The sequence below is a fragment of the Sarcophilus harrisii genome, chromosome 4 (genome assembly GCF_902635505.1).
Source record: "Sarcophilus harrisii chromosome 4, mSarHar1.11, whole genome shotgun sequence".
NCBI classification, from domain to species: Eukaryota; Metazoa; Chordata; class Mammalia; order Dasyuromorphia; family Dasyuridae; genus Sarcophilus; species Sarcophilus harrisii.
In genome coordinates, this window is record NC_045429.1 from 383,457,031 (window position 1) to 383,477,749 (window position 20,719).

At 37.2% G+C, this 20,719-nt stretch overlaps 1 protein-coding gene across 2 annotated transcripts in view; it reads left to right on the top strand.

Moving 5' to 3' along the window:
• KIF26B (kinesin family member 26B) overlaps positions 1–20,719 on the top strand; it is a 612,624-nt gene that overhangs the window by 375,239 nt on the left and 216,666 nt on the right. Inside the window, exon 1 of one of the 2 annotated variants that reach the window (XM_031966991.1) lies at positions 17,171–17,625. The exons of the other annotated variant lie outside the window; for it this stretch is intronic. Coding sequence (XP_031822851.1) covers positions 17,603–17,625 — 23 coding nt within the window. The 5' untranslated portion in view covers positions 17,171–17,602. Of the gene's footprint in view, positions 1–17,170; positions 17,626–20,719 lie in introns of those variants that run through there. 2 annotated transcript variants of the gene reach the window in all.

The following is a 20,719-nucleotide window of genomic DNA, read 5'->3' on the forward strand; positions in this document are numbered from 1 at the left end:
GCACAGATATTTTCAACATTCACCTTTGCAAAATCTTGTATTCCAATTTTTTTCTCCCTCTCTTTCTCCCTAGATGACAAGTAATCCAATATATTAAGTATGTACAGTTCTTCTATTCATATTTCCACAATTATCATGCTGCACAAGAAAAACCAGATCAAAAAGAAAAAAATGAGAAAGAAAACAAAATACAAGCAAACAACAATAAAAAAGGTGAAAATACTATCTTGTGAGCTACACTCAGTCTCCATATTCCTATCTCTGGGTGCAGAAGGCTCTCTCCATCACAAGAATATTGGAACTGGCTTGAATTATTTTGCTGTTGAAAAGAACCACATCCATCAAAATTGATCACCATATAATTGTGTTGTTACTGTGTATAATCATCTCCTGGTTCTGCTCATTTCACTTAGTATCAGTTCATGTAAGTCTCTGCAGGCCTCTCTGAAATCATCCAGCTGATTGTTTCTTACAGAACAATAAGATTCCATAACAGATACTGTAACTTATTCAGCCATTTTCCAACTGATGAGCATCCACTCAGTTGAAACCCATTTTAAAGGGATAGGTGATGAAAACTATATTTGTCTAGGATACAAAAGAATTGGTTCTAATTCTAGTTTTGCTAGTAATTCATTTTGTGAATTGGGAAAGGCACTTCTCTCTGGGTCTCAGAGTTTTTTTTTAGCTATAAGATGAAAAGGTTGGACTAAAAGTTGTCTTGGATGGTTTTTAGCTGTGGTTCAACATGTAGGATCTATACTAGTGACTTCATGAAGTTTACAGCTCCACTAATGATTCATTACGCCCAATGACCCATATGGTTGTGATGGTGTTGTTAGGGATATACATTGTATTCATTTATCTCTTTTTTTCACATAGGAGTAGAGGAGAGGATGGTGCCATAAGAATTTAGCCAACATGACACTCCAAGCCCAGGATGCAATGAGTTCTATCTTCCAAAAAGTTTTCAAACTGAAAGAAACCTGATAACCATTTATAGGTTCATATGGTGACAGAGTAGGTCATAGTGAACAGTGCTGGATTCAAAGTCAGGGAGATCTGGGTTCAAATTTGGCCTTTTGTACCTATTAGTTGAGTGACTATGAATGAGTCACTTCTGCCCTTCAATTATCAAATCAGTAAAATAGGCATAAGAAAATTAGTAGCCTGTACCTTGTAGTGTTGTTGTGAGGCCCAAAGGAGTTAACATTTGTAAAAATACTTGGAAAAACTCAGTCTGAACCTGTAGTCTCTGTTGCTGGGGAAGTTAGAACTGATCTCTTGAATTCAGAAATTCTGTGCGTAGTCAGGCTAAAGCAAATTGAGAATCCATACTAAGTTTAGCATCAATACTTCTAGGCCCCCAGGCTGCTTAACAGGAGATGAAGTAGCCTAGGTTGAAAACAGAGCAGATAAGTGCTCCTGTGCCAGTTGGGCAATGGGATTAGGATATGAATCATCACTTTACTTCCAGTAAGGTAGGGAGAGGAAGAAAGGAAAGGAAGGAGAGAGGAATGAAGGAAAGAAGGAAGGTAGGATAAAAAAGAAGAAAGAAAAAGGAAGAAAGGAAAGAAGGAAAGTGGAAGGAAGGAAGGTGATGGAAGGAAGATAAAAGGAAGAAGGAAGTGAGGGAAGAAAGAAGGAAGGAAGGAAGAAAAATGGAAACAAGAAGGAAGGAAAGAAGAAAAGGAAGGAAAAAGGAAGGAAGGAAGGGAGAGAGCTGACCTCAAAAGTGCCATATAAATATCAATTTATTATCATGGGATATTGTAATGGGGATTCCAATTCAGGGACATGCAGAACTAGATGGACTCTGAAGCTTTGGACTCTGAAATTCTGTGATTCTCTGCATGAATGTTTGCAAACTGATTGCTTTAAGTTGTACACAGAAGCTGGAAATTGAATCAGAGACCTCTAGGGCATCCCAAATGATGAGTCAGCCAGGAATGTGAAGGTTATCACTATTAGCTCCATATGCTTAATTAGAAGCGGAGTGGAAGATTATCGTTTACTCCACTAGAGTGGCAAAAAATCTTTACTCAAAAGGAAACTCTGATCAGGGAGAACATGCTGAAAACAGAGTTTGTGAACCATAACCAGAACCTGTTTATCTGGAGCAACCATTGGAAACAGTAAGGGGGAAAATGCTGCAGTGGGCATTCTTTCTTCAGGGAACGTGCCTGTGCAATGAAATAATTAGTTTGCAGTGGTATTTTGTGTCATGGGCAACTTTGCAGGCTAGGCTTTCTTACTGAAAAGACCTTTTAATGAATGTTGCCTTTTTAGCTGATGTCATTTTATCACTGTTCTTAAGCACTTATTAAGTACCTACTAGTAGCTAGCACCATGTTAAACTCCTAACATACAAAGAAGTGCAAAACAAACAAGTGAACAAATACATAAAAATAATTCCTGTTCTGGGGAAACTATAAGCTAATAAATATATGCACACAAGATATATATTGGACAAATTAGATGTAATCAACGGAGAAAAGACATTAAGTGGACCTTCTTGTGGAAAGTCAGATTTTAGCTGGGACTTGAAGGAAGTTATGGAAGAAGGCAAGAGATAGCAGCCAGGAGGGAGAGAATTTCAGGCATGGGAAACAGTCAGTGAACATGCATTCACTGGAATTAGAATCATTAATATTTTACTTTCTATTAGTCTTCTGTTTTCTAATCATTTAAAAATCAACCCTCCCAGCCTCTTTATGAGGTAGTACACTCCCATTTTTGCCTCACTGCCTCCATTCCTCACAGTGTATCTATGGCTCTTATAGTGAAAATAATAAAATTAATAAAAATATATTATAAATATAATAAAATATATTAATAAAAATAATAAAATCTCAGTGAAAGAATAATAATATTTCACATTTAAACACTTTAAAACAAAGCATTTTTCTTCATAGCCACCTTATAAAATGATTGTGCAAGCTGAACTATAATTATTATGGGGAGAATGGGGTTTTACTTCAGGGAGTCATCTAGAGGGGCAAAATCCTTCCTCACAGTAGCTCAAAGTCTTAGTGGCCCATCTCAGCTCATCACCAGCATAGTAACTACCCTTGGGGGTGCCACTATAGGCACCCTGACCCCATGATCTCTCTGTCTCTATCGCTCTCCTTCACTCACCCCCCCTTATTTATTTATTTTTTTACCTCAGGTGAAAAAAATTCCTGGTTATGGCTCTGATTGCAAGTATGATTATTCCCACATTTATAGGAAAGTAAACTAAGAGTTTTAGGTTAAATGATCATGGTTACTCTTGGAGCTCAAGACTCACACCAGAGTCTTCTACTTTCAAAGCCAGTGGTTTTTTAGCTACAGTCTACTGCCTCTTAGTAGAAGAGACAAACTCACTCACTCTCTCTCTCTCTCTCTCTCTCTCTCTCTCTCTCTCTCTCTCTCTCTCTCCCCCCCTTCTGCTCTCCCTCCCCCTCTCTTTCTTTCTCCCCCCTCTCTCTTCTTCTCTTTCTCCCTCCTCCCCCCTTTCTTCCCCCCTCTTCCTCTCTCTCTCTCTCTGTATATATATACACACACACATATGTGTGCATTATGTATATATGTATGTGTATGAAATGTATATATTATATAATAGAACTATATGTATGTATACCTATTTTATGCACACATACACACACACACACACATATATATATATATTCTGTTTTTTCCATTAGAAAGAACTCTAGTCTTGGAGCCAGGGGTATTTGAATGCCAGCTTAGACGCTTATTAGTGGTGTAACCCTTAGTTAAGTTAATTAATCTCTAAGCTTTGAGGAAATGATGATACGATACTATTTACTTCTATTCAGGGTTATTATGTGACAAGTACTTTGTAAATTTAAAGTGCAATTTACATGTAAATACTAATACTATGACTACATGTTAAATTTAATTGACAGTTTTTTCCCTTTAGTTTATGTTGGTTTACTTATCCCAAATTATTTAAATGCTTATCTTGGAGGGGACCTTAGTTGGAGCTCAGTGAGTACAGTGGCTAGAGCACTGGGCCTAGAGTCAGATTGACAGGTCACTTACCCTCTGTTTACTTGAGTTTCCCCAACTGGAAATGGGTTTATGGTTAGGATCAAATGAGATAATATTTGTAAAGTACCCAGCACAGTACCTGGCACATAGAAGGTATAACTAGCTATCATCATCATCATATGGGCCAATTTCATGTCACTTTACAAATGATCCCGTAAGAGTAAACGACTGTCCCCCAAGGTCACATCAGCTGGTAGTGATAAAGCTGAAATTAGAATACAGATCTGACTCATGTTCTTTCCAGGACACTTCCATGTTCCCTTTTAAAGGGCTTATTGAAAACAGTGAGAGGAAAAACTGCTTGAAAGTTTTATTGATATAGCTTAGAAGGAAAGAGAGAAAGAAAAAAGGAATTGTAGTTTTTTTAAAAATAGTATTTTATTTTTCCAAATACATGCAAAGATAGTTTTTACCATTCGCATTTGCAAAATTTTGTGTTCCAAATTTTTTTCCCCTCTTTTTCCTCCCCTAAGCAGCCAACAGTCTGATATAGATTAAACATGTGTAGGAATTGTGCTACTTTAAGCAAATTTTTGTGGTTGTTTAGTGATTTCAGTCATGTCTGACTCTTTGTGATCCCATTGAGATTTTCTTGGCAAAAGAATTGGAGTGGCTTGTCATTTCCTCTCCAGTTCATTTTACAGATGAGGAAACTGAGGCAAACTGAGTTAAGTGACTTGCCCAGGGTCACAGAGCTAGTAAGTGTCCCAGGCCGGATTTGAATTCAGGAATTTGAGTCTTCCTGACTTCAGACCCAGTACTCCTTGCATTGTACTACTTTGCTGTCCTCCTTAAGCAAAGTGAAAGTATTTAAATTAGAAAAAATACTGGACCTGAAGATATAAATCAGCCTCAGATAATTACCAATTGAATCACTCTGAGCGAGTCTTCATATGTCAGCAAGACTGACTCTCTCAGACTTATTTTTCTCATCTATAAAATTAGGAAAATAATAACACCTGCCTAGCAGATTATTGTAATGATAACATAAGATAATAATTAAGTACTTTGAAAACCTTAAAGTTCTCTATTATTAAATACAGGAGACAATTAAATCAAATTTGTTTTTTTATTTTAAGTAGAAATTTGATCATTTCTATCTGCCATTTTAATGTATATGAAATCTTTCTACCATTTTTTAATCTATATTAAATCTTGCTACCTTAGCTCCTTTTTATTGCAGGGTCAACAAGTGACTCATGGTAATCTAATAAAGAGTGGGCTGCCTGCTAGCTCTCATCCCAGGAAGAACTCTCATTCTTTATCATCTAGTGATCCATGTTGAAGACTAGCCTTATGAGGACATTAGCATAATTAATTTTTCTGTTTATATATTTCCTGTCCTCAAGCACTTCCAGTTCATACCTCATAATGATATTGTATTTCAGAGAAGTTAGGTTAACTAAATTAAGTGTGAGTTAGCTAAGGCTGTTGTTGTTTTGTCCCTCATTATTGAAGATGGCCAATGACATCAGGGAGATGATGCAATGCTGTGATGTGCAAATGAGTTAGTTTTAAGTGAGGGAGGACTGGGCAGAGTCACAACCCTCACGTTCTCCCCCAGAGTCATGTGGGTTCAGTGGCAAAGTATAGATCAGGATGACAAGATGATCCTGATTGTAGTGGGAGACCTTGGCCCTTTTAAGCTAAGGTCTTTAACAAGTCTCAGTTTGATGAGGCAACACCCAATTATTTACGGATGAAGGCTAACCCAGTGAAACAAGAGCAGAACCAAGGACAGTTCTGGGAATGCTGAAATCCCTTCCAGAACTGCTCTATAAACTATTCCATTCTCCACAGGTTTCTGTAGGAAGCAAGATGCTACTTGTTCCCTTGCTGAAATTTTCTAGGACAGGTGGGATTGTTTCAACCTCTGGGGCACACAAGTGGTTTTTTTATGTTAAAGTTTCAGAGCTGATGGTGGGCTGGCTTTTTCTATAAATAGAGTAGTTGGCTAGTCGATAGCACAGTGAAAGTGAAAGGTTCTGAAAAACCTCTGCTCCCAAAATAACCTCTCTTATTTTGTTAGATAACAAGATAACAAAGGCAGGGTATTTTCTGTAGAAGTTTATGGCCAATACATATACATACATACACACATATCTATCTATCTATCTTTAGTATATATATATATACATATATATATATATATATACATATATATACATATATATATATATATACACACATATGTATCACATAAAGATAAAGACTATATACTTCTCTCAAAGTCTAGGTCAGCACTTACTCTGCTTATAGCCATAGAGGATTGGCTGCAAGATTATTGATTAGGTGCTGGTGATTAGGTGCCCAGGGTAATACAACCAGTGGGCCAAGGGCAGAATTTGTGATTTTGAAGCTGGTGTTCTTTGAATACGATGTTGCTTCTCATCACTCAGGATGTATACTAATTGACATAGATTCATTCATCAGCTTACCTCTTTGAAGAAGTCACAAGCTCTTTGAATTTCAGAGTTCATCTATTGTCTAGTCCAACCTGTGCCACAGTTAAACATGAACAGGAGTCCCCTCTAGATCATCAATAAGATGTGATCCACTCTTAGAAACAGACTTAGGAAATTTCAGTTTGGAAGATAAAAATGAGTAAAATTCATTTATAATGCACTCTACATATTTCACAGTGCTTAATTAATGCCCTAGTGGTTCTCAAACTTAGTCTCAGGACTTCTATATTCTTAAGCATTATTTTAGATCTCCATGAGTTTTTCTTTATATGAGTTCTAGTTATTGTTATTACTGTATTAAAAATTAAAACTAATAAAATCCTAAAATATTTATGAATTTATTTAATATAATAATAAATATATTACTTGTTAAAATAAATAATTTTATTAAAAATAACTACATTTTCTCAAAAAATTTTGATGAGAAGAATGTGTATTGCTTTACTTATTTTGGCAAATATCTTTAATGTCTGACTTAAGGGAAGACAATTGGATTCCCATTATCTCTTCTGCATTCAATCTGCCACGATATGTTGTTTTGGCTGAAGCATTTATATAAATAATAAAGTTAGCTCTCAGTTCTCTCTTATATGTTTGTGTGTATATATATATATATATGTATGTATGTATATATATATATGCATACACTATATGTAGATAGATAGATATGTGTGTATATATCTTAGCTCTTAGTTCTCTCTTCTTAGTAGGAAGAAAAGTCATAGTGTCTTACCTCTTACTCCAAGCTAAAGCTGCCTGAAAACATTTTTGATCTTAGGTACCATCTCCCTTTTAAATCTATCTGTCAAGTCCCAAAGTAACATCACTGAATTTCTTTGGATGAATTCAGAGATGGAGAATGATCTTTAAAGATCTTAAATGGACAAACTGTCTCTTTATCTTCCAGTGAGTCTTTGGATAAACACCTGTGTCTTAAACTTTCAAAACTAGAGTGCTGTTTTGAACCAAGAATGTGCACTTGAAAAAATAAATCTTGTGCCAATATCCTTAATTTCATTCAGGAGAGTGCTGTGGATGGCCAGGTTATTTGACAAAGTCTTTGTAATATCCTTTTGTTTAAAGCAGAGAAATACAAGTTAGGTGATAATAATGTTTGAGGGCTTCATTGTTGGTTTAAAAACCAAACTTGAAGAGTATTGATTGATGAGGGAAGTCTCCATTGGCATTCCTTAATGTTTTGTGCTTGGCTATGTCCTGTTCAGTATCTTCATTAAGGGCTTGAATGAAGTCAGTGATGTCATACATATTACATTTTCCACTGACTCACTGCTGGGAGAGATGCTACATCAGATGACAGAATCGAGATTTTTAAAAGATTTTGATAGCTTGGAACAGGAACAATCTGTAGGAAGATGAAATTTAGGAGATATAAAGTACAGCAATTAGTTTGAGGAGGGAAAGCCCAACTCCATTGCAATGACTACAGGATGGAGAAAGTTGACTTAACTACAGTTTGTGAGAAAAACGTAAAATTTTAATTCACCTCAAACTCAGTGGAATGATGGGACTGCCAGGGGGACAAATGCAATCTTAGTGTCAGAATCAAAGAAAGTAATCATCTCATTCTATACATTTCTAGCCAGACCACATCTGGGGCATTATGTCTGTTCTGCACCTCACTTAGTACAATGGACATTGGCAAATTGGAGTATATTCAGCATAGGAGAATTAAAGGTAAGTAGGAAATAAGAAGCAGCTAGGTGGCACAAAAGGTAGATTATTGAACTTGGACTCAAGTAGAGCTGCTTTTAAATTTTGCCTTAATATATTGACTAAGCTGTGTAAGCCTGACGTTATTCCCTCACCTTTCTGAACCATTTCCTGGATATTTATAAAATGGTGGGTTTCATTGCCTTTAAGTCCCTTCTAGCTCTGAATTTATGATTTTAGAAGAATGAAAGTCTTGTTGAGTGAAGGAGTCTGAAGATACTTAAAGGTAGGAAACTGGGGTATTTCTTTAACCTGGAGAAAAGAAGACTTGAACACATAATAAGTATCTTTATATATTTAAAGGGTGTCATGTGGGGGAGAGAAATTGGGAGCTTTAGATGATAGATCTAGGAACAGTGACTGGTGGAAATTTTCAGGAAGGCAGGTTCCAGCTCAACGCAAAGAAGAACTTGTTAATACTTAGGGCTGAACAAAAGTGAAATGATTCTCCTTAATAGGTTTTCTGTCACAACTCTGCCATTAATTGACTTTGTAGTTGGATTGGATGGATGACCTTCAAGAATTCTTCAGTCTTCAATTCTATGAGCCTTGATGACCTCCAATGTTTGTGTGTGTGTGTGTGTGTGTGTGTGTGTGTGTGTGTGTGTTAGCTCTATATCAAAGATTTAGAGTCTCTTAGTTGAAGTTCATTCCAAGGTCTCTTCAGACTCTAGATGTAATATCCTATGAGTCTCTGATTAGTTTATCATCAAGTTTTCTTCCACTCCTATGAATTTGTGAATTGAACTGAAGTAGTCAAGTCATCTCTTTTGCCATATATGACTTTTCTATTCTAGGACCAAAATCATCCCAGTCCTATCACCTCTTTGAATTAGACCAGAAGAACATACAACTCTTCTTTCTCCAGGAAAAGTGTTTGTAGAGTAGAAACTATAGGAAGAGAATGGAGTGTTTTGTATGCAAAATGAATGGCATTTGATGTAATACCTGCTAACATGCTGAATGCCTGAAGCATATTGGTGGGGACATCTTCAGCTTTTGCCAGTAACTTGTCAGAGATGATGCAGGGTTCCTTATGAATGCTCAGAAGAGTATCCAAGACAATGTGGTTTGTGTTGTCCTAACATTCTGGCAGTAAAAAGATTGGCCACAAGCCAGCTGCAGAAGAAATACTGGATTGGAAGAACAAAACTGGAAGGAATATCAAATTGTTTAGGTTCTGGTTCTGAATGTGGTATGCATTTCTAGGACATCCTGCTTCTTCCTTGATTTCCAAGAATTGCCTATGACTATTCACACCATTCATTACAACTCAAGAAGTTTAATGCATATCCAACCTCAGACCAAGAAAAATCATAGACGTGCAAGGAAGTCAGGATATAAATCCTGGAAGGAAAAGAATGATATGAGTAGAGATACTGGGACAGAAATGGACTGCCCAGTTTTACTGATGTGAAGTATATCTGGCATTGAATATCCAATTTTTATACAAACTTTCTATACTTCTGCCTCTTGGAATCCTTAGCTTTCTCCAAGGCTTAGCACAGGTATCCCTCCTATCTGTCCCATCTTATACTGCATTTTCTTTCTCCTCTCCTCTCCTCTCCTCTCCTCTCCTCTCCTCTCCTCTCCTCTCCTCTCCTCTCCTCTCCTCTCCTCCCCCAGGTCTCTTCTCTTCTCATTTCCCCCTCTCTTTTTCTTCCTCCCTCTCCTCTTTCTTTAAATCTCTTTCTCTCTCCTCTTATCTGTTTACATAGTTATACCCTGCTACCAATATTAATTCCTTAGGAGCAAAGACTTTATTTATCTTTATATCTTTAGTACCAAGTATAGTGTCTCATATGCACTAAAGCACTCAAAATATACTTGCTGATTAGAATAGGAGGAAAAGAGCACAAACATAGAAGTCAGTCATTTCAAAATGATCTCACTATTTTGATCTTAGAATCCGTCTGTGGCTGAGCATTAGAGGATGAAGTCTTTTTTCTTCTCTTTACCCAGAAAATGAGATGATGATATTGGCCATGTTATGGAGATAACAGGGATTAATTTTCATTTAAAAAGGATTTTCAAGATGAACAGTAAATATTGAATTGTTAGGAATATTTCACATCAAAAATAAGACTTTTATGACCTAAATGATTAATAGTTGTATTTCTGCTATTGCTACCTATATATTCAGGGGTCAACTAACAATTTGGGATAGATCTTTTATGGTGGACATACATAAAGGGACTGGCTGAACTGGACTGAACTACTTTATAAGTTTGGCTAGATTTCAATGCTGTCTTTAGTATCAGTGTTTAGTATCAGTGTTATATATACATTGTGCTATAGGGATGTTTTAATCACTAATACACTACTTCACAATCTCAGGAACCAAATGTACGACTCTGTAATTCTCAGAGAATTTGTTTTTTGATTATGTAAGGTCTATAGATGGGCTAGTTGGAACTCTATAGGACAAATTCCACTATAATATATTCACCAGTCCGTTAGATGGGGCAAACATAGATTAATCATGTAGAAGGGTCGTTATTTAATTCTTTTGGTAGAAAAATGAAAGTAGTCCATTAGTCTTAGCATTATAGCTTTAGATCTGGAAGGAACCTTAACAGCCATCTTACTTCCATGTTTTATATATGAGGAAACAGAAATCGAGATTCAAGACTTATTCAAGGTTGCACAGATAGTAAGGAGCAGAACTGTGATTCAAGAACTTTTGGCTCCTAATTTGGCTTTCTTTCCACTCTACTGTGCTGTCTCCATTGGTTCTCCATTGTGTTCACAATTCCTTGAGCAATATGACATATGTAATTTATCATATGATGCTTACTTTATTCAGTTCAATTTAATAGTTTGGCCTTCAATTCAAGTGTTGACTTTATTCACACTCCATATATATGATTCTTTTGCCTCAGTTTTCTTTGAAAATTATTTTTTAGTAAATAATCACCCTTTAATCGATCTTTTTGAACATCTTAATTTTTCATATATGGTACTGCATTACAATATAAGATATATGTAATGTATAGCTTATTTAAGCGAAGGATTTTTTTATACTTTGTGTAGTTAGTGAAATTAGCTTCACAATAACCACACAAGTTGGAAATCTTATACTTCTCTTTTGGTAGAGACCACCACCTTTGATATACCACATCTATAGGCAATTCATAAAATAAAAGAAATTGCTAAGGCACAAGCATTTCCTTCACAGTTCTGAAATCACTTCATTTATACCCCTAGGTAATACTTTAGAGCTATGTGACCTTTTACTTTAAAAAGAACGTTCTGACCATTTTCATCAAAAGATCTCTGTTCTTACACACAATATATGGATAGAATTCCTCAATTATTTTGGAAAAGATCTCTTTTAAGTTGACCAGTCTGTGAAGATCAAGGAAGTGAGCAAAGTTTCCTGTGTTCTGAAAGTTTCAGACCAATTATTGCCCATGAAAGGGAGCTAGATGATGGTAGGATTGCTTCAAACCACTAGATAAATCAATGAATTCTAACTTAGAACCTAGAATTTCCTTTTGCTCTTATACAAGAGTGCTTATGTGACAAGAGTGCCTTCACTTAAATAAGCTTATCAAAGAAGTATTTTACATATTTCTTTTTCCAAGTATTTAAGAGTCTCTTATAACTTTAGCCAACTATGATATTAACATGAAATTTGTAATAACATATATACCTTGGACTCCATCTAAAGAATTTCAGTTATCTTGACTATCAAAAGATCTGTTAAGGGTTTATCCTGATTCTTTGTCATTAAGTAAAGGTGAACATGAGTTTTGAAAAGCTATGACTATGCTAATAAATTGCATTTTCTGGTAGGTCTTAACAAGTTGGGAAGGATTACTCATCCTTTAGTAAGACGGATCATGTGTCTACTATCAAGGTTTATATAAATATAGACTTCGTATATACAATCTTAATCAAGTCACAGATAGAATATTATCTTTAGCAGAAGGCATCATATATTCTGAAGGATTTTGAGTGAGACAAAGAAAGTAACTAGAATGCTTAGTAAAGACTCTAGAAAAGATGAACACACAAGCATTTGTTTAATAAAATAGGAATGTTTAAAGGGTTGTATATGGGAGGGTAAGTGGTCATGCTAGCATTCTTCAATTTTGAAAAATGATTATAGAGAGGAGGTATCATTAAAGAATATTAAATATATAGATTACTTGCTATCTTGGGGAAGTAGAAGGGAGGGAAGGGAGGGAGAAAAAATTCAGTACTCAAAATCTTATAAAATAGATTGTTGAAAACTATCTTTACTCATAGTTGGGAAAAATAAAATTCTATGAAATGAAAAAAAGAATATTTGGTATATATTTAAAAAGAATATAGAAGTCCTCATCATGCAGATGAAAAAATTGGGGTCCAGAGAGGGGAAGTAACTTGCTAATTGTCAGGCAGGTTGGAGAAAGTGGCAGGACCAGAGTTTGGATCTAGATCCTCTGATGCCAAAATCAAGTGCCCTTTCCACTTGCATTGTAAAATTAGATATGTTCTTCTTGATCCATTATAGTCAATTTGCAAAAAAGGCAAATTTACTATCTAAGATTACATTTGCCATCTATTTATATTGTTAAACATTTCTCTATTAATATGTTTTGTATGACTATACATGTATAACTTTTATCAAATTGCTTGCTTTTTCAATGAGGGGGGAGGAAAAGGAGGATGGGAGAGAATATAAAACTCAAAAGTGTGAAAAAAAGGTTAAAATTGTTTTTACATATAAATGGAGAAAAATTAAATGTTATTTAATTTCCCAATTTTAATCTAGTTCAGAGTTTTGCTGCTAGCCCTGAGTTTGACATCTCTGTTTACACCACACTTTTTTCCTAATAGTTATTATATAGTAATAAATAATTTCTAAATCTTAGAGAGTAACATCTATTGATATACAAACATTCCTGTGTCAAATAAGAAAATGGTAATATACAATGAAGTCATTGGTGGAGATGGGAGGTTTGAAGGTGGGTGGTATGAGTTAATATATATAAGTAATTAGTTCTTAGAACTCAAAACCATGGAAACTCTTGTAATCTAACTTTATCCCTGCAAAATATGCTCTTGTTTTTAACCAAATTAGGTTAAAAACTAGCTGGAAATTGTCCTTATTTTCAGCATTTACTTCCTGCATGGAATTCTGCCTCTAAACTCATTTGTGTTCCATTGTTCTGGTCCATTTCATATGTTATTCTTCTTGTTTTGCTTTTTTTTTCTGTATAATTTCACATTTTTCTAAATTCTTCATATTTTTCATTTCTTATGTGCAGTGATATTCCATTATCTTCAGCTAGCATAATTTGTTCAACCATATCCCACTTCTTGGTCACATATTTTAGTATCATCAATAACGAAACTGCTACCAGCACTTTATATATATATATATATATATATATATATATATATATATTTATATATATACAGAGAGAGAGAGAGAGAGAGATCTTTTCTTACTATCTACAACCTCCTTTAGATACAATCTAAATTGAATAATCTCTAGATCAAAGGGTATGAAGAATTTAGTGACTTTTCTTACATAATGTCAAATTGTTTTACACAAAGTTCAAAACAATTCATGGTTTCTCCACTATGAATCTGTGGGCCTGCTTTCCCTCAGCACCACCAACATGAGTCTTCCCATCTTCTGTAACATTTGCTACCCACTCTTTGTTATTCCTAATACCCACTAGTACAGTCCCTCATTACTTTCACCTAGACTTTTAGAGTAGTCCCCCAATAAGTGTTCCTACCTCTGGTCAGTATTCTCTCTAATCCTTTCACACCATACTAGACAGATCTTCCAAATGCATAGGTCAGCCCATAACATTCATTGTTCTAAAATTTTTCAGTAGTCTCCTTTTGTCTATAATGTTAAAAAAAACAAATAAAGCTTTAGCCTGGTGTTTAAGGACTTCCACATTCTGTATTCAATCTACCTTTTCAGCCTTATTTCACAGTATTGCCTTTAAAGAATTGTAGATTTAAACCATACTAAGTTATTTGCTATTCTCTGATTTAATCTTGCCCTCCCCTTCCAATACACACAGCTTATTGAATCATAGAATCATAAATTGGAAGGAACATCAGAGGCAATATATTTCATATATATGATATATGTGTATATATATAAATGTATATATACATATATATCTCAAATAGAGACAAAGAAAGGGAATAACGGATCAGGAAAGACCTTATTTAACCTTGATCTAAGCCTTAAAGGAAATGAGGAATTATGGGAGACAAAGGTGAAAAGAAGGTATATGACAAAGCATAAAGTCATGAATTTTTATAGCTGGAGGGGACCTTACATCTAGTTCAGTTTTATAGTTGGAGGAACAAGCCCAGAACAGAAGTTAAGTGACTCATCCAAACTTTTCTGGACAAGAAGCGACAACTTTTCATTTTTCCAAATATTTGAAATCAAATGGAGGTAGAGAAGTGTTGACTATAATGTCTTTGACTGAACTTGGTACAAAAGTGCTGACAAGAAGTCCCGAAGCAACACACAAAAAGGAATATTCCTGCTATTTACCCTCCCTTCTCTCTGAGGAATCCTGGGAAGTCATAGAGAGGAGGGAAGTGGAGATGACAGTATGAAGACTAACCAGTAGTTCATGAGATTCATCAGTCATTGAGTATACAGTATATTTGACTGAATGACCAACTTAATTTTCCAGTTTTATTTTTTCCATTTTCAAATTCTTTCCCTGTTTCAGCCCCCTCTCCCCATCCATTGAGAAGATTGTGACCAGTCTTTTTTTAAGATGCTTTTTGTCTTGATGCTTTTTGTTTTTACAACATAGTCATTACCATATGTAGCCTTTCTCCTCTCACCTTTCCAGTAAACTTCTTATAACAAGAAGTTAAAAAACAAACAAAAAAAATTTAAGCAATACTAATCAAAATATGACCGCATCTGACAGCATATACAGCAATGGTAGTTCCCCCCATCTGTCCAAAAAAAAGAAGGGAGGTACATTTCATTTCCTCATTTCTTTTGGGTGCCTCGATTCCTGAACAACTCATGATTAAGATTTTGAGATTCAGTGTGGATTCCTTGTTTCTAGGTCTGCCTCTCACATTTTCAACCAATCAAACTCTACTTTTTAATTCTCTTTTTCACATTCCTGAAGGTTGCCTCCTCTAGTTCTATCCATGGCTTCTCTAAACGTAGTTTTGCTTTTGGCCAAGTAAATATGAGGACATCTTTTAGTGACATTTTGAGGCATTCTAAGGTTCTTCTTAATATCTATCCTTGTTAATTTCTGATGCACACAATTATTGTAAATAGGCTATGACTCTAGACTCAACAATTTCTTTTCTCTGTGTGCATGAGCATACAGACCTTCTCTACCTCTTAGTCGGTCAATATGTAGCCACGTTAGAGATGATGTATATATCACTGTCTCCATCCAGGTCTGATGACCTCTTCATTATTTGTTTTAATCTTCTTTGAACTTTGTGGTCCATTTTTTCCCACCATCTCGAGGTCATAGAATCACAAGCTCATAGATCTACAAACTAGAATGGACTTCAGAGATCACCGAATCATAGGATCATATATTTTGAGCTGAAGGGACCACGAAGTCTCTTGAATCATAGAATTACAGATGGGGAGAGACATCAAAGGCCACCAGTTTTAGCTTGTCCCTTTTATTTGACAGATTAAAAAAAAAAACTAGGATTAATTGGCAACCACAAGATCGCATAAGCAAATACACATATGAACTCCAAATTTTGCCCCCTTTTGTTAGGTGTCTATTCCCACTCTCACAACACTTGGAGATCTTTTTCTCCATGCCCATGGATTCTTCACAGCTACGTACAAAAGAAAGGCTTATATTACAGACCAGCTTTTCCTTCCCCATGGATCAGCTCCAGTGTCTCCTACACTGGCTTCTGCCTAGAGCTTGCCGGCTTCACCCTGCCCTGTCTCTTGTCACACCCTCTCACCCCTATCCCAGCCAAGAGCTTCTTTTTTGCCTTTCTCCTGCCTGGCTCTCCACACCATGCCTCTGCTGAAACAAAGCTCCATTTTGAGATCTATTCTGACATTGTGTCTCATGTCCTTGCTCTGGGCCACTCCCTCTGGCATGGTTTATGATTTGGCTTGGTAACCGTGTCACCAGAGTCTGTAAAGCATTCTGGTTGCAGTGCCTACAAAAGATGCTGTGTCACATGAAAAAAAAAAGTTTGGGAGATGCTCCCCCTCTGTTGGAGTCCCCTGGTGCTGCCCTGTGCTCTGGCTCTTTTAGGCTCTCTTCCTGCCAGGAAATCTGAGAAGGGCAGGGAAAGGAAAATAGAAGCCAGGAACTAGGAAAGGCAGGATAATAGATGATATGGGATAGAAAATAGAGGGGCTGTTTGTGTGATTTGCACTTTCATTACAGGGAACATTTGAATAGTTTTAAGACATCAGTTGAGACTAGACATTTTCACTCCAAAAATGAAATATGCGAATTTATGAATTATTCTCTTGGGTGTGTGTGTGTGTGTGTGTGTGTGTGTGTGTTAGTTTGGATCTAAGTGTATTTATTTGTATACACAATGCTACAAGGGTGCATCTTCTGTGAGCATGTGTGTGCCTACTTCATTAAATGGGTGTGTACATATGTAAGATCAAAAAGATTAAAAACACTTAATTTTGATGGTCTGTTTCACAGCTGCTTCTCCTAGAATTCCAAAGCTATCATAGGTTAATGGGAGTTCTAGCAAGTGTTTCTCTGTCTTTCTCAGACACACACACACACACACATACACACACACATGCACACACACACACATTCACTCACTCACTCACTCACTCTCTCTTCTAAGTCTGTCTGTCTGTCTCCCCCCTCTCTCTTTCCCTCTCTTCCCCTCTCCCTCTCTCCCCTCCCCTTCTTTCCCTCCCTCCCTCCCCCTCCTCCCTCTCCCTCTCCCTCTCCCTCCCTCTCAGACAGCAGACATGAGAGAAACTGGTGCAGCTTCCTCTGAGAAGCAGGCTTGACTATGGGGATTGGCAAGGTTACTGTGAGCTCCTTTTCCCTTGCTTCACTCTAGATGGGAGATGTGATGCTGAAGCAGATGCTGACTTGAAATGGGAAGTTGGATGGGAGCTCAGTGGGGCCGGTATCATGGGACAGGAGAAGGTTGGGATCATCAGGATGCCTCAGCAGGATTGATTCCAGGGTCCGTTCTGGGAAAATTCAACCCCCCCATGGATTTCAGAATTTCCTTATCTTTTTTCCTTCACCTTTACCCTGTGGTACTTCCTCCTGAGATGGCCCCAGACCTGCAAGAGACATTTGAGTAAAGCTTTTTATTAACAGATATGAAGAAATGGAGTCTGCATTTGATTATTTAGCCATGATTTATCAATGATGATGGATTGGAAAGCAGTGTAAGTAACATGATTATGCCTTTCCCTACAGCTAGATAAACTTGTTGTCTTGTTTCTTGTTTTAACTTTCCTGTTGTACTTTTCCTTAAAGTGGTAGCAAGATGTAAACATTCCCAAGTGCTTCAGAGAAGTTAGCAGGGACCAGATTAGTCAGGCTCTCCCCCTTCCCCCGCAGTGATTGACACATAAATGGTACAGCTGTGTCCAGAGGGGCACCAGTGATCTTGACATAGAATCCAGGAATGCCTTCCCCCCTCCCTTGAGACAGACAGAACTAAAACTAGAAAGATGTTAACTAGGTTCTTGAACTGACAGCTATTGCTGTTTACAGACCAGGCTAGTTAACAGCTGCTAGTTGTGTATCCTAGGCAGCACTTTAAGTGTGTAATTTATTCAAGACCAGAAAGAAAGAAAGAAAAAAGAAAGGAAGAAGGAAAAAAAGAAAGAAAAGAAGAAAGAAAGAAAAAAAAAGAAAGAAAGAAAACGGGGATAGCCTGTGGCTTTCAAAAAGGATTTTTTCCCTGGCTGGCAGAAATGTGAGATTGATTTTTCCACTAAATGTCCAGTGTATTTTCCTTCCTGCTGCTTTCTACTTTCTTGCGAGAGGACAGCTCCCCTACTCTAATATAACAGTCCTGGGTACACCTAAGTAGCAGGGTATTAATATACTGAAAATTGGTCACTGCCCGTAAATGCTAGCCCAAGTTTCCCCCTGTCTGTGGGAGGATTTGGTTAAAGCATCTTCAGTTCTTCAGTTTTTATGGGGGTGGAAGGAATGAGTACAAGAATGCTTAACAGAGAAAGACAGGAATCAATGAAGTTAGTGACATAATGGAACATGTAATGGATTAAAAAAAAAAACTAAGCTTTAGAATACAGTGCATATTTTCTTTCTTAATTAGAACCAAAGCCCGTTTTTGTTGTGAATAAGTCATTTGTAAAGTCATTTTAAGTTTCCCTGAGAACCAGGCTTTTAAAGTGGTTTTTTAATGTTATGTAAATCATTTAGGCACCAAAGTCCAAAGATTTCTGTGTTATTTATTTATTTATTCCCGAGGAGGTGGGAATGAAAGCAAGAGATGAGTGTAATTCTTCTCTTACAGTCGACTATTCTATGGAACCAAGAGCACAAATTTGCCCAGATTTGGAAATGGGGTTCCTATTTGAGAGAGCTGGAAATAGCCCAGTGAAGGAGCCTTTCTTAGTTAACTTTGCTGATTCTCCATTTATCACTTCTGTAGCCGAGGCAGGGCAGCCCCATCTATCCCTTCACCCGGGAGCCTTGGAACACCATGAAAGACCCTTCTGCAGATTCCCCTTTTGAACACGCCCTGTGATGGTTTAAAACCCAGCCTTGGACAGAGGAAGCACTGTAGCGAGATGCAGAGGGGCTGCCAATTTTGAAATTGAATGAGCTCAGTTGATGCCTGAATATGAAATCACTTTTGTGAGCATACAAGTGAGATCATATCTCCCAGGCTCTCCCAGAAGTGCTTCTAACTTTATTGATTGGCATTTAGCATCCTCAGAACCCTGGGCAGCCAGCATTGCATCTGAGGAGGAGGCTGTCGGAAGCTACAGGGTCACAGGACTGTTTGAGGGACCCCAGTTGCCCTAAAATAAGTAGGGCCACGCCTTTTAAAAGACGTCCTTTGTTATCTGGGGGAAATCTGATCCAGAAAACACATGTTCACAGCGTCATGTGAATGCTTCTCTGCACACTAAGTGGTTGTATCACAAGGGGAGGGGGGGAAGGAGAACCTTTTAATCTTTCACTGGTTTGTTTTGAATTTTGTTCACATGGATCCTGGCAAGCTCAGTAGCATTTAGAGGAGGTTGGGAGGGAGGTGGAAAACCTAGAGCAAAGTGCCCACTGTAGACTCCTATGGAAACATGACATAATGAGAGAGTCAGGGAACCCGTGTTTAAATCTTTGATCATCCTGGGCTCAGCTGTAGAAACTTGAACAGGTCACCTACCTCTTCTCAGAGTTGCCGTGGCCCTCCCTCTTGGAGTAAGGAGTTGGGATGAGGTGATCTCTTAATGTCCCGCCTAACTCTAAACCTTCTCAGGCTGTGAAAGCAGATGGGCTTGAAAGGCAACCTTTTCCAAACTTCAAATTCCAGTGCCCTCCACTTGTTCTGATTCTGGTTGAAATGAATCCCTATCAGATTCTATTTCATTTGTCTCCCTACTCCAAGTTAATGTTTAAAAAAATGGTCATTATTTTTACATGCTGCCTTAAACACAGGAGGACAATTTTTCCAGAGAGCATATTCTAGCATGTATCAATAATAAAAGTAATCTTCTAAGTAAATTCCTGTGATAGGGAAAGTGGTATTCTGAGGTTATTGCATAAGTCCAGGTACATAGTAGGTGTTTAATAAATGTTGAACTCTGTTTAAAAAGTGTCATTACCCTCTCTTCCATCAAAATCCCCAGTGAATCTCATGTACATTCCATGAAAGCAAAATGATTAGCTGCCAGAGGCACTACTTTGAGGGAGGATGGGAGAGTGCTTTTTCCTATGGTCAATGAGGAAAGGGGCCAGATCTGCTGATACCTGCAAACACCCTTTTGAGAAAGGCAGCTGATTGGCATCAGCAAAATTGCTGAGTAATAAAGTATTGGAGTCAAGGTGAGAGAATGAAGAGAGACAGGGGATTGTCTCTCAGGAGTTTCAGGCAAAGTTCTGTTCAGGGCCCAGAAGCTCTGAACTGATAAAACCAGATGGCAAAGATAAGTCTCTAACTGATCAATACCTTACAGATGGGATGAAGCTTTCATTTTAACCTGGTGTTTTGCAGGGACGCTTTGTTCAGGATAAATGGCAACTTTTATCATTTTGTGAGGCAATTCCTTCTGAACTAGAATGCCAGGGATGCTCTCTTATCTAGCAACTGGCTGGCTATCTTAGGACAGGTATTGGGATAAAGGGAATTGGAGTGGATGTGGGGGCAGAAAGATCCATATTCAAATACTGCATCTGACACTATGTATACCCATCAGTAAGTCACTTTGCTGGTGGTATGACATTTTGATCAACCGAACCCCTTCTTGATTTCATCATTCAGTAGCTGATACTGATAAACCT